Source organism: Microtus pennsylvanicus, chromosome 10 (genome assembly GCF_037038515.1).
Source record: "Microtus pennsylvanicus isolate mMicPen1 chromosome 10, mMicPen1.hap1, whole genome shotgun sequence".
Lineage (NCBI taxonomy): Eukaryota > Metazoa > Chordata > Mammalia > Rodentia > Cricetidae > Microtus > Microtus pennsylvanicus.
The window spans coordinates 43,011,703-43,026,123 of NC_134588.1; the positions used below are offsets into that span (position 1 = coordinate 43,011,703).

The 14,421-nt window shown below is 38.5% G+C and overlaps 1 protein-coding gene across 1 annotated transcript in view; it reads right to left on the reverse strand.

Annotated features, from left to right (window-relative positions):
* Pla2g4a (phospholipase A2 group IVA) overlaps positions 1-14,421 on the reverse strand; it is a 145,967-nt gene that overhangs the window by 50,569 nt on the left and 80,977 nt on the right. The window contains exons 6-7 of the mRNA XM_075988187.1: positions 6,818-6,855; positions 5,053-5,194 (exon numbers count right to left, since the gene is read on the reverse strand). Of these exons, the coding sequence (XP_075844302.1) occupies positions 5,053-5,194; positions 6,818-6,855 (180 nt within the window). The remainder of the gene's footprint in view (positions 1-5,052; positions 5,195-6,817; positions 6,856-14,421) is intronic.

A 14,421-nucleotide genomic window follows, 5' to 3' on the forward strand; every position in this document is an offset into this window, starting at 1 on the left:
AAAGATTAGCTTGATAATAATAGAAAAAGATTTTATGGGAATAAATGGTATTGATACAGTCTGTGGTGTAGGTTGTGTCTAAGCTGATTATTTCTATCAAGAAGGGAAGGAGTTGAAAAAAGTCAAACCAGAATTCTAGAAACCATCCACACTAATATGGCCCATGAAAATTCACACTAAATGACCCGTGGACATCCACACTAATATGGCCCGTGGACATCCACACTAATATGGCCCATGGACATCCACACTAATATGGTCCATTGACATCCACACTAATATGACCCGAGGACATCCACACTAATATGATCCGTGGACATCCACACTTATATGACCCGTGGACATCCACACTAATATGACCCGTGGACATCCACACTAATATGACCCGTGGACATCCACACTTATATGATCCGTGGACATCCACACTAATATGGTCCATTGACATCCACACTAATATGGCCCGTGGACATCCACACTAATATGACCTGTGGACATTCACATTAATATGACCCATAGACATCCACACTAATATGACCCGTGGACATCCATAATAATATGGCCCATGGACATATACAGCAATATGGTTTGTGGACATACAAATTAATATGGCCTGTGGATGTGTATACTTTAAGAGTCTAACCCTCTCATTTAAACTTTGCTTTCTTCATTAATAGCCAGTTATTGGTATTCCTCTGTTTTTGAAACCTGATATTCCTTTCTGTCTCCCTCACCTGCCTCCTGCCTTACTTCCTTCTCCTCTATTCCACCTCTCTATAAATGCCATGCCAATTACCACCTAACTCTATTCTCTGATTCACATAAAATATATACTGGGCATCATATTTTAGGAGCCATGTTAAATATTGGAAATACACAGGTGAACATCACAGACACTGTATGGCCCTCATCAAACTTATATTCTAATGGAGAAAAAAGACATCAAATGAATATTTATATAAGTACTTTTAGGAACCATCATGGTATATTCTGAAAGAAAAACAATGTACTTTTGTTAAAAGAAGGATTTAATGCAGTCAACTTCGTGTTTTGAGACGACCACTCTGAATTCTGGGTAGACAGAAAAGAGCGAGGAAGAGGACGGCCGCAAGAGGACATGCAATGAACAGTGATGTTGCTTTCAGTATCAGGAGTGCTGTGATGGAGATACTGAGGCTCATTAGTGAGAAAATCAAAGATGCAAATAAGATTAGATAAGAAAATCAAAGACCCATGATGAAGCAGAAGTTGTAAAGTGAAGGGCTTCAAGTGCCAGGAGGACATCTGTCATCAGCAGCTGTGCTTGAGAAAGGTGGAGTAAGACACTGCCGGTATCTATTCGTCATGGAACTGACACAATCCAACACTGAAGGCAGATGCCCGGAGCATGAAAGGATGCAAAGTTGGCTGTGAATGAAGAGCAGGTGTGCATTTTTATATAAAATATCTGTACTCAAGCAGAAGCTGACAACCTAGATGGGGAGGGGACGGGAAGGACTAAATAATTAACTACTATGGTTCCTTGTGACATGTGTCTGATGTGGATCTGCTTTAGAAAGAAAAGGAAATCTCCTCATTAAAGTAGGAGAGGAAACCACAGAGGAAAATCACGGGCTGCATGTGTCAACTTTATGGCCAAAAATTAAAAAGAGAAAGATGTATGGATCTCTTATCTCTTGATTTTAATTTGTCTTTGATTAGGAGCCAAGTTACTAGCTGTGAATAGAATAATGGGCACGCTGTAGTAAAAAAAAAATAAAATTGCTGCAAATAACTGAACAGCAAATAGGGAGGCTGGGATAATGAGTCAAGGGTCTTCTGAGGGAGGGATAGAGATGACCATGAATGTAAAAATTCTGCTTTGCATTCCAGCAAGCTCATTCGGCATGGCGTGGCCAGTACTCTCCCACCTTCCCACCAATGTCAGCATCCTCCACTCACATCTGTTCACTTCCCACATCATTAATCTCATTAAAAAGCTCTTGTCCAAACAAGGCTTTAAACCCACTAAAGAGCCTTAAGTGCTACCCATCTCAAATTTTATCTTCTCCAGAAGCTAACACAGTTGTCTTGATCAGTGATATAGAAATCAGAACAACTTGAAATAAAAATTATAGGCCCCAAGAGTCTAACAACAGAAAACAAAGATGGAAACAAAAAGAAGTCGCAGAATTGCTGTGAAAGGTGTGTTGCTTGCATTAAAAGTAAATAAAGAACAAAAAACAAAACAGATTAAATATGATAAGAAGGAAGTTTCTCCCAATACAAGTAACCAAACAAAACTAGTAACCAAACCTGTCATAAATTCTTCAAGAGATCTGTCAGGGTGACAACTAACTTACACAATAAAAAAGAATCAGCTACCTTCATTTTTTTTTAAATAGAAATTTAAATGGAGGCTTCACTTTCCCCTTTGTTTCTTTTTGGCAGAAGTCCCCCATAAGCAGCATCGTACCTTACAGTTAGTTGGCTTCACAGTAATCAAAGCCATGGCAACATTAGCAATGAACGTCCCACCTCATGGCTCCCTGCAAACATAGCTGGAAACCTGCCATCACTAGTGACATATGGGTGTTCATCAGGTGCCCTTCCTAAGCTGCTGTATCTTGTGTCCAAGTGTACTTTGCCTTTATTTTGCAATAACACTGAAACCCTGTGTGTGTGGGAAAGTGTGTCTACTTGTGAATTTAATTAATAAAATTATGTTAACTTAAAATATTCAACTAATAGAAAAAGCTCATGAAAATAAGCCAAGAATTGTTCTATCACTAACAAGAAACTTCATCATTCATCATTGCAACAGTTTTTCTTCATAGATTTCATTTGTAGAAATAGACTGGTAGAACAGAAAGGAAGGCAGAGACATAAGGTGTACTAGGTAGACAATGATGATGAAGAGAGGGAGATGGGTGGATGGATACATACATACATACATGATAGATGATAGGTAGATAGAAAGATAGATAGATAAATAGATAGGCAAATGAAAAGGATAGATCATCCAAAACGATTATAAAATATATTACTGAATATTCACTGAAATTTAAAAAAATACTAAAGTAAAATTCAAATACTGTGCCATCAATAACTGTTCTTAATTACTTTATTTTAAATTATGTATAAGTAGAAGTCATTTTTTGACTACTTGGTCATTTTTAGATGGTATTTTGCAGCTCTTTGCTCTGAAATATGAAGAACTGAAACACTTTTTATCTCCTCTTTTAGTTTGGAACTCAAGTCAGTTAAGGAATGTTGTCAAGTTAGCTAGAAAAAAATCTTACTTCTATATACATTTCTTGAGGGTGTTTTTCTAATAAAGGTTAGTACTTGTATGCCTTATTTTAAAAAATGAATAATGTATTAAGGACTAAAGAGTTGGGCCACGAGTTAAAAGCACTAGCTGCTCTTCCGTAGTACCTGTCTTCAATTCCCAGAATTCACATGACAGCTCACAACCCTCTGTAACTCCAGTCCCAAGGGACCAGTCTGAAGCCCCCTTCTCATCTTCATGGAAGCTACATGCGTGCAGTGAACAGACACCCGTGCACATAACACCCAAATATATAAAATAAAAATAAAGGGGAAAAATGTTAATCCTGCATTAGAAAATATAAATTGTGCTCCATCTACACAGTGAGAAGCTGTTCATTGGTAAGAAGGAAGGAAGGAAGGAAGGAAGGAAGGAAGGAAGGAAGGAAGGAAGGAAGGAAGGAAGGAAGGAAGGAAGGAGAGAAAGAAAAAAGAAAGAAAGAAAGAAAAAAGAAAGAAAGAAAGAAAGAAAGAAAGAAAGAAAGAAAGAAAGAAAGAAAGAAGCTACTAGATCATGTGAAGATGTGGAACAAGATGGAATTTACATTATTATTATGTGAAATAATCCAATCTGATTCATGTTAATATGACTTCATGTTATCAGACTTCCCCTCTACAAGATTATATGATATAGAAGCAGGTAAAACTATACGGAAAGAAGAAAGATGAGAAGATGTCAGAGGTTATGTGTGAGAGAGAATTAACCATATGGAAGACAATGGGTGGTATTCAAGACAACAAAACTATCCCCCAATACTGAAGACATGGGCCATGACATACTTTTCAAAACCCATAAAATGTACATTCATTGCAAACCCTTACATAAACTACAGACTTTGGACAAGTTTGCATCAATTGCAAGGTTTATGCTAACAAGTGCACTGCTCTGATGTTGGGTGTTAAGAGTCCAAGATGTGATGATAAGTGTCTTGTTAACTCGCTCGGTTCAGGGACACCCAGACAGAAGATTAGTAAAACAGTACTTCTCCATTCATCTCTGAGGATGGTTTCCAAGAAGACTAGTGTTTGAATCACTGGGCTCCATAAAATATGCCTTCTGTCCTCTACGTGAACTGGCATGGCTTGATATGGATCTATGTCTTATTGCCGTTGGGTTCTCAGGTCTTGGGTCTCTAAGACATGATACCAGTACCACCATCCCAGTAACTCTAATCCTTAGGCCTATAGCCCCAGCCTCATAGCCCCAGCATCAAATCCTCCAGATGCAAATGAAATTATATCCCCAACTTCCTTGGATTTCTACCTTGTAAACAGCATATCAAAAAAACTTTTCAGCTTCCATAACATACATGAGCCAATTTCTCTTATATTCTATTAAATCTCTCTCTCTTCCCTTTCCTTCTCTCTCCCCCTTCCCCCACCCCCGTCTTACACACACACACACACACACACACACACACACACACACACACATCCCTTTGGTTCAGTTTCTGAGACTAAGAGATTATACATAGGTGGAAAGAATTTGGAAATTATCTGTGTCTTCTGCTCGGTTTTTTCTGTGGCACTAACACTGTTTTTAAAAGTCAAATTAGAGATAACTACTACAGCTGATGATTATTACCAAAATACTCAGCATTGGGTTGACCATTCTCAAAGTCTTTTCATTTTTGAAGCACCTGCCTCACAAGCTGAAGAAATCATGCCCATATTGAGCGATGTATTGGAAGAAATCACTAAAACTTATCATTAGGCTGTAATGACATTTCAAATTTCGCAACTCACATCACGTGTGGAATACAGCCCCTCACTGTCCTTTGGACCCAGGAGTTTCTTCATGCTTTCTTTTATGTTCTCTTTCCTCTGCTGCCTGAAAGCTTTCTCCTCATCACACAGCGCCATGCTGAACCGTAGGTCTGGGCATGAGCTACGACAGAAAACAGAGAGATCAATGAGCCACAGCTCCCAGGAGCCTTGCTATACAATAGTCAATCTTCGAGGTTCCCCAAAACTGCTGGCTGCTTCCCTCAAACGAGTTCCAGGAAGCAATCTTAAAACTGTAGAACAAAATGATAGCTACCTTAAAACGGTTTTGATTTTTGTGCCCTATGGCAAGCAAAGATCTAGGACTGAACTCGAAACAGAGGGAGCAAAGCAAATTTGGCAACCTGTATTCAGAAGCGAACAAATTAAAAATATTTCCTTATAAAATAAGTGATAGTTAAGGGCTGGAGAGAAAGTTCAGAGGTTAAGAGCACTGTGTGCTCTTCCAGAGATCCTGAGTTCAATTCCCAGCCATCACATGGTGGCTCACAACCATCTGCAATGAGATCTGGTGACCTCTTCTGGCAGATAGGCAATGCAGGCAGAACATTGTGCACATAATGAATAAATAAATCTTTAAAACAAAACATTCATAAATATAAAAATTTTAAAAAGTGATATTTAGGAAAAATAAATGAGTTAACAGTCCCCAGTACATTGTGAAATGGTTTGTGTGAGATGTTCCTCCTAAGTCCTGGACATGAATACTTGATCCTCATTTGGTGTCTGTTTGGAAGATTATGAGGTGTGGCCGTGCTGGGAAAAGTATGTTATTCGGCAGTTTTGAGTTTTCATGCCGCTCACACTGTGTTCTCTACTTTCTGCTTATGGTTGGGGATATGAGCTCTTAGCTGCTGCTTCTGCCTCCTGCCATCTGGTACCTCTGCTCCACCAGCATAACCTCTAACCCTTGGGAACCTTAAACCCAAAACAAACGCTCTGCTGTAAGTTGCCTTAATCATGACACTTTATCACGGCAAAAGAAAAGTACTGTATATTAGGACAGTAAAGACTTTCAGAAGTGTTTCAATACAGAAGATTGTTTGTGGCTTTGGTACAGCACTTTAAAAGCTTAAATGGTCAGGAGTACTTCCCTTGTTCCTGCATCCCCACCACTTTAGCGTCTAACACCCACTACCATCACAAAGCTCTTAACTCCCAGGAAGCATGCTTGCAGAGATAATGTTTTAATAAATTCCCTTGTTTAATGGAGGTCTCCCTTGAAAAGGGAAGTGCTTCAAACAACACAACTCCAGGTAACCGCAAGTGCAGAAGCATCTACAAGACATTTGGATCCTTTATTTATACTCCTTTTTGAACAGTGGCAGCCACAATTCCTCAGAAACTTATACCCATTAAAAACCACACCGAACATAATGTATTTTGACAGCTATAGAAGAAATTATTAAACATCGTTTATGGCCTATCACCAATGGGAAATGGGCTTTAAAAACCACAATTGTTTCCATGGGAATAGATGTGTTACTAGAAAGAGGGCCCTTGAAAAGAAGCACTAACTCTGACAGCTATTCCCCAGCTTCCAAACTACTGTAAAAGTAAGAAAAAATATTACAACTCTGCTTTTTGGATTTTGAGTAGCTAGCTGAAGGAGACTATTAGGATACTATTATGTATTCAAAGCTTTAGGAATTATTTCACACATAAAGAATTCTCTTTAACAATATCACTTTAAATATTCTTCATCTGATTAAATAAATGAACTTACCAAACTTCAAGCGACATTTCCAGGATCATTTCAGTGACCTATAAAAAGAACATATCAACTAGATGAGGTTTTAAAGCATATGTGCTTGATATAATACAAACGGGCAAAATGAAATTTGAATGATTAAACAAATAAAAAGGAACAAAAGAAATACAGATCTTTCTTTATAGACATGCTCATCAATTTTTGTCAGTTATTATATAACTCTACATGATAAATTATTTTAGCATGAATTGCCTCTGCCTGATTAGTGGTGTGATAGTTATGGTGATAAAATCAACTACTTTTAATTTGCATTTGAGGCCCAATTCACAGAAGGGAAATCATGACGGGTACTGTCAACCTGGTCAAAAGCTGGGGAGGTCATAGCCACTGGGGTAAAACTAAATGGATACAGTGTCAAATTTCTTTCTAAACGTTTGTTTCTACCCATGGATTAGTGCTCCTGGACGGCCTTGGTTAGGGAAGCTTCTATTTATAGTGAGCAACAGTTAACGCAGAGACCTATAACTGGTCAAAGTATTGAGAATAAGTGACTGTGTTGAATGCTCAGCTTAGGATGGACCATCTATATTACCCACTCCAAGTCTCAGAAAACATCGAAGAAAAGGGGTTGGAAAGAAAATAAGAACCATGGCATAGGAAGGAATTCTGCGAAACACCAACTTTTGTCCATTGTATGGCCACTACACTTACGAACTCACATAAGCTACTGTCACCTGTCCAAGACATGCCCAAGGTAGGACCCCTCCATATTCCATCACAGATAAGGGAGGAACTCATTAGAACCACCCCTCCCTGAGGAGTTACCAGCAGTTAATGGGTGCTGGAGGGTGGGAAATTATTTTCCTCAATGGCCACCGAGAAGTTACCCATACTTGAGTGAATAAATTCTTAGCCATGCTCATGTAAGCAACCCTCTTTAAACTCAGTGAACTATAAAAACAAATGAAAAAAAAATAAGAAGAAAAAGAAGGTGTTCCACAAGGAGTTGAAGGGAGATGAAAAAAGAAATGGGATGGGGGCAAAATTTTAAAAATCTATTATATACATAAATGAAATTGTTGGAGAATGGTAATTTCTTTTAAAAAGCAAGTAATGCCTCTGCCTTATCGTTTACTTCCTGAACTGAAATAAAGTACTTGGTTCCATGAATTATTATTCATAAAACATAAAAGTGGCTGAGATTCAAAATAAGGTAACACTACTGTAGTGAGCACTGTTTGGGATTTGTTTAAGATTGCAGAGTCAATGTCCACCATGGCCAAGAAACCAAAGAAAGCCTGGGTGGAAGCTCACATGTGCATGTGTGCAACATGTGAGACTGGAATATGTCCACTCATGCCTGCTGGTACCCAGATTTAGGATCCAAGAATCATCTACCAGTGCAATGAGGTGAATCTAGATTTTACTTTCCCATGGGTACTTTTGAGCCAACCAAACTGTATCCGGTCAAGCAGAGAAGTTTCATTTAACTTAAAAGGAAGTAAGTACATAATATTCACAGAGAAAACATGCATGAAAAGTGTCTTTCCAGAAAGTACATCTCTGCTCTATTGAAAGGCCTCTGACATTAGTTAGTACTGATGACATCAGTACTGAACAATGTCCCTGAAGAACCAATGGGAAAATATCCTGAAAGTTGCTGTTTAATTTTAAAATTGTGCTATTACTTTTATTATACTAGTTACCATAAGAACATAGATTGGAGTGACTACCTATTCATTACTATAGAACTAGGATTTGCTTCTTGAAATGTGAAGGCCAACTGAGAACTCAAGAACAATGGCAATGGGTTTCTGATCCTACTGCACGCACTGGCTTTGTGGGAGCCTAGGCAGTTTGGATGCTCAACTTACTAGACCTGGATGGAGGTGGGGGTTCCTTGGACTTCCCACAGGACAGGGAACCCTGATTGCTTTTCGGGCTGGGGGGAGACTTAATTGGGGGAGGGGGAGGGAAATAGGAGGCGGTGGCGGGGAAGAGACAGAAATCTTTAATAAATAAATAAATTAATAAAAAAATTAAAAAAAAAGAAATGTGAAGGCCATAAGTTTAGAATCATCAAAAATTACAATATTTGTTACCTTTGGGGTAAAAAGTATGGGAGAAGACAGGTTTAAAATAAGTTTACAGATGATTCTCAGTATGGGCTTTATAAGTAATAGATAGTAAAATCTGTATTAACATATGTTTCAGAGTGAACTGAACTTAAAGAGGTTTCTACTACCAGTCCACTGCAAAGTATTTGAAACTGATGGACTGATGGGTAATCAGTGAATATCTGCTGAATGTTCATGTGATGTGGAGTACATCAGGCAATCTTGTCCTGTCAAAAAGTATCCAAAAACTAATAGGGATAAAATCATGGGATGGTCTGACCCAAAGAATAGTTTTCTGCCTGACTTTATAAATCATAATTCATGGAAGGAGATGTAGCTATTACTTTTACGGCTGATAAAAAAATACTCTAAAAATTCTAGGACAAAGGGAATTACACATGCCTGGAAGAATTGTGTTTAATTATAAATTAAAATTATTATAAAATAATTACTATTTATCAGTGGGAACAGTACCTAGATCACATCCCTGTCCATTTCTGACTTTGAAATTTCAACTGGAGTCTTTCCCACAGGGGACTTGGAAAAGACTTTATACTGAATAGTGTTGTCAGGGTTATTAAGTATGATCAATCAGGCACAGGAGACACAAATTCTGTTTTATAGTTGCTGTTGCTGGGTGTTGTTTGTTTGCTTTTTGAGACAAGATCTCACTATACAACCTAGGTTGATCTAGAATTGGAATTACAGCTATGTCCGACCATCTCAAAGGAAACATTTAGTTGCTACTAAAATGGGATTAAACTTAATGTATGTCTCTCCAGGGGGCCAAATCTCCATGGATAAATGGATAGGAAATGAGCTATCTTATAATGCTCTATTGCAAAGTATACCTCATGAGAGTAAATATTTCATAGAAAGCTGAATTTTCAACTGGTAAGTACTGGACCAACTTACATATTAAAATATTCAATGCTTGAAGGTATCCAGTGCCTCATTGCTTCATTGATTTAATATACAAAACAGAAATTGGGTATGCCATGTTTATGATTATATTTGTCTTCCCAGTAGAATACCTTTTCTATTCATGGTCATCAATATTTTTTAAGATATTCCTAAATAGATGATCCTAAATAGAGGCCAAAACTCTTAAGGAAAAGGCAGAATAAAAGCAGGCCCAGGATGTTTCTGTCATCTTGAACATCTCAGAATGTGTTGCTACAGTGGTCATCATGGATCAGACCTTCACTTCCTGGTGTTACCCAAGTGGACCACAGATGCTCAGAAGGAAAGTTTTCCCTGCCCCACCTCCCCTGACAATGCAGTATGCTCAGACTTGCTGGGAAACCTGATAGTCACAATTGCTACATCTCCTACCTGGAACTTGTCATTCAGCTAAAACGGCCACAAAAATATGTACTTCCTGTGAGACAACAAACAACGACCAAAGTTTTCTGCCAACCACTACAATCGACTCTTCATGGGGGCTTCTATGTTGTAGGTCAGAGCATTAGAAAGCGGGGGGGGGGGAGCAAATCTCCCAGGTAGCCCCCAACCCCGTGATTAGTAACAAGGAGCCAAAACAAGTTAGAACTCCAACTCCTCTGAATTACAGACGTAAAAACCAGGCTGCACCAACTATGCATTCTTGTGGAAACTAAAAACCTCTTCTTTGTATTCCACTGTGTAGAAAAATTTTGACATCTACCGTGCAACATGTTCAGTCGGAGAAAGCAAAGGGGACTGGAGTAGAGAAACTAGTGTTAAAACCATTTCAGACTCTAACATAATTTTAAAGGTACCTAAGACATTGGTTCTCTTGAACATGTTGAAAGAATGAAACCACAACAGCAAATGTAGCATCTGGTAACAAAGAGGCACTTTTAAGTGGTTATACTGAAAAGATTCATACAGTCAAATATTTTAAGTTGACATCTATCCTTGCAATAACGAGTTTTTCAAGTATTTTATAACACATTACTTCCATATTTTAATATTTGTATTGTTTCATTTCAATAAATTATTAATTTCAAAATCTGATCTCTGGCCTGTTCATTCTCCTTTATCTCTTCTAGGTAGAAACAAAGGCAAAAGACTGGCACATTGAATCGGCAACTGGTTTCCTATGTCAAAGAAATGACAATGAGATTTTTAAGTGCGTTTCCATTTACATGACCTGTGCAAGATAACAAAATGAAAATTTTGAAAGTTTAGAGTCACTTTTACTAAGAATCATGCTGCCATACCCTGCCTGTAATTCCATCCCGTGGAGAATCAAATACAAATCTGTCAAGCAAGAACATTCTGAGCGAAGACTGGGGACTGTAGCTCTGTCAATGTAGAGCAGGCTACAGCCACAGCAAGGGGATACTCATAAATACCATTTCTAATACACAAAACTTGACTAACATAAAACTTCCTACCAGGAATCTTCTATGACTCAAGAATTCGGGACAACGGTTGCCCAGAATACACCCTAAGCAATCTTTAAAGATGAAGAAACTACACTACTTTTTCCTGTGGCTTGTTCCTCTTTATTCCCTCTGACCTCATAATTCCTCAGTTTATCCTTTTACCGAATGTGGACATCAGTGGAATTCTAAAGAGCCAGTTAATAAGTGGCTTTCATATAATAACCCAGGTTTCTTAGAACACTGCCAGCAAGCCACTTTTCTCTGTTTTGATCCTTGGTCTCTCTAGCTTTTGTCAATTAAACTTTAAGATTTTCACTATTATTGTCTAAGCAGGTTTTCAGCCTTTTAACATGAATAAAAGTATTCAAATATTTGTGGCTAGGTAGTATACTACGGTGTGTAGCTGACTATCTTTTACTCTTTTGATAGAACTTACTGCCCAAGACAGGGGCCCCACAAATACAGAAATATTCTAAAATACCCTGTAATTCAAAAGTTATCTATTATGGAGAAATCAGAGGAATTGTGCCCGGGTCTATTGCTAGTATCCGAAAATAAAAATGCATCTTCTTAAAGCCAGAAATTGTTTAGCCTACATTTGTACTATATCCAGCATAGAGGCTTCCTGATACTCTTGACATCTGTCTTAGGTGGGGCTGCTATTGCTGTAATGAAACACCATGACCAAAAGCAATTTGAGAAGAAAAAGGTTAATTTCAGTTTGGACTTCCAGGTAACAGTCCATCACTGGGGAAAATCAGCAGAAAATCAAACCAAGCAGGATCCTGGAGGCAGGAGCTGATGCAGAGGCAATGGAGGAGTGCTGCTTACTACCTCGCTAAGCCCACATTTTTACAGAATCCAGGACCACCATCCCAGGGATTGCATCACCCACAATGGGCTGGGCCCTTTCTCATCAATCACCAATTAAGAAAATGCCCTACAGTCTTGCCTGCAGCCTTATCTTAGGGAGGTATTTCTTAATTGAGGTTCCCTTTTCTCAGATGACTTTCGCTTATGTCAAGTTGACATAAAACTAACTAGTACATCTCAGCCAGTGATTCTCAGACTTTTCATGAAATCCTGTCATTGATGTAGGATAGTGTGTTGCTAAACCTATTAAGACAAAGGGACCATAAACCAAACACATTAAATGTACCTCTCCCCAGCTCACTTTAGATTACTTAAACAATGCCCTTATAAAGCAGTGGTTGTCTTGCTGCTGATGATACAGTTGGGTGGAAATGGTGGTGGCGTTTTCCTACTGTTAGTCAAAGAAAACAGCAAATTCTAAAAAATTTGTGGCTACAACTCAGTGGTGAATCCTTGCCTAACATGTCTAAGCCCTGGTTTCCATCCCCAGTGTTTATTTTTTCAAAAAGAGAAGAATTCGCAATTTTAAAAGTATGACTTCCACAAAATGTATCACTTCTGCACACACTGCAAAGCAACATCATAACCTGGTCCTCTGCAGTATCTTGATTTTTCTCCAAACTCTACTTTGTCTCCTGAACTTACCTAACTTAGAGTCTCAGAGTCTCAGACTTCACCCAAGGCAGTTCCTCAATAAAATTACCCTGACACTAACAACATTCTGAAGTCAAGCTCAAAATTCTTATATTACTTTAAAGCTTCTCCCGCTATCTCTTCCAAGGAGCTCATTTTCACGTCATAATCATGACTAAGCAACAACGAAAGCAATCGGCCAAAAGTAGACAAATGCCACATGAAACATGGCTATTTCTAAGCAATAATACTAACTTCCAAATAAAGACAGAAAATTAAAGCATAGTGCAAACCTGAGGCTCTAGTATTGGCCAAAACAAACATGCTTTATCTAGAGAATATGATTTCTCTGACTGACTTCCAAACTGCAGCGTTTTCATGGTTTGTTTGAAGTGGGCTACTTTGTCTATATACATCCAACTAACTTCTGAAGGATCTAGAGCAGTGGTTCTGTCTGTGGATCCTGACCTCTTGGGGGTCAAATGACCCTTTTACAGCGGTCACCTAAGACCACCAGAAAACAAGGATAATTTACATTATGATTCATAACATCAGCAAAATTACAGTTATGAAGTAGAAACAAAAACAATTTTATGGTTGGTGGTCACCAAAGCATAAGGAACTTTATTAAAGGGTCACGGCATTAGGAAGGTTGAGAACCACTGACTTAGATCTTTTTTAGATCAAAATTAGCTATTCAAACCTAAACACTGTATTTGACAAATTCAGGAATGAGTGACTAGAGTAGTCTAAATCATTTTCAAACAAGTATCTGCTAAATTTGACTTTACCTGTGTGTCAACAATAAGTTCTTTAGTTGGATAATGACAAACAAATAAGTATGATATCCAGTTAAATGAGTTCCATGAAGCACGTGGTTCACCTTTAGTTAAATTAGATCAGTCACAACTATAATGAAAATATCTAATATGTACCCAGTGGTTTCTGGACCATGTACTGTTTCTCAGTACTAACCTGCTTAACCATGACCACAGTCATAAGAGATGGGTACTAGATGCAACCCTACTTCACAGATAAGGATGTGAGGAGTATATAGCATCACTCAAAACTGTTGACCCAGCTCTAAAACTGACTCTACCCTCAAAGCCCAGTGTTCTGGAGGAAGATGAGCCGTAAGTCATAGTCTAGGTAAGAATGTTCAACAGCAATTCCAGTTTTCCAGCTCAGCAGCCCTCACCCCTACCAAGAAACTGCTTGACTCAACTCTTACACATTAGAGTTGATAACAGAGAGGCTTTCTTGTGTCTGCCACCCTGCATTGCTATTCTCATCACTTTCCAGGAAAGCACTCTGCTCTTAGGGCCTCCACCTTTTTTTTTGACACAGTTTCAACCCTTGGTATCTTTACACCATAACTTTTTCCTTGATAACCCTTTCTTGGGAAAAAGCCTAACCTTGCTGGCTCTCAGTTTCCTCTTACCTGGGTACAAACCTGTTATGACTCATTACCCAAACTGGAAGATGCTGTGTCAGTTCTTCCATCTCGCATGTACGTGCTGCTGGGTTCTGACTGACTGAAACTGTTCTTCCTCCATGTATCAAGTCTCTCCTCATTATCCTTAGCTAGAAATGGCATTCCTGAACATGTTGTGCCCATCCAAGA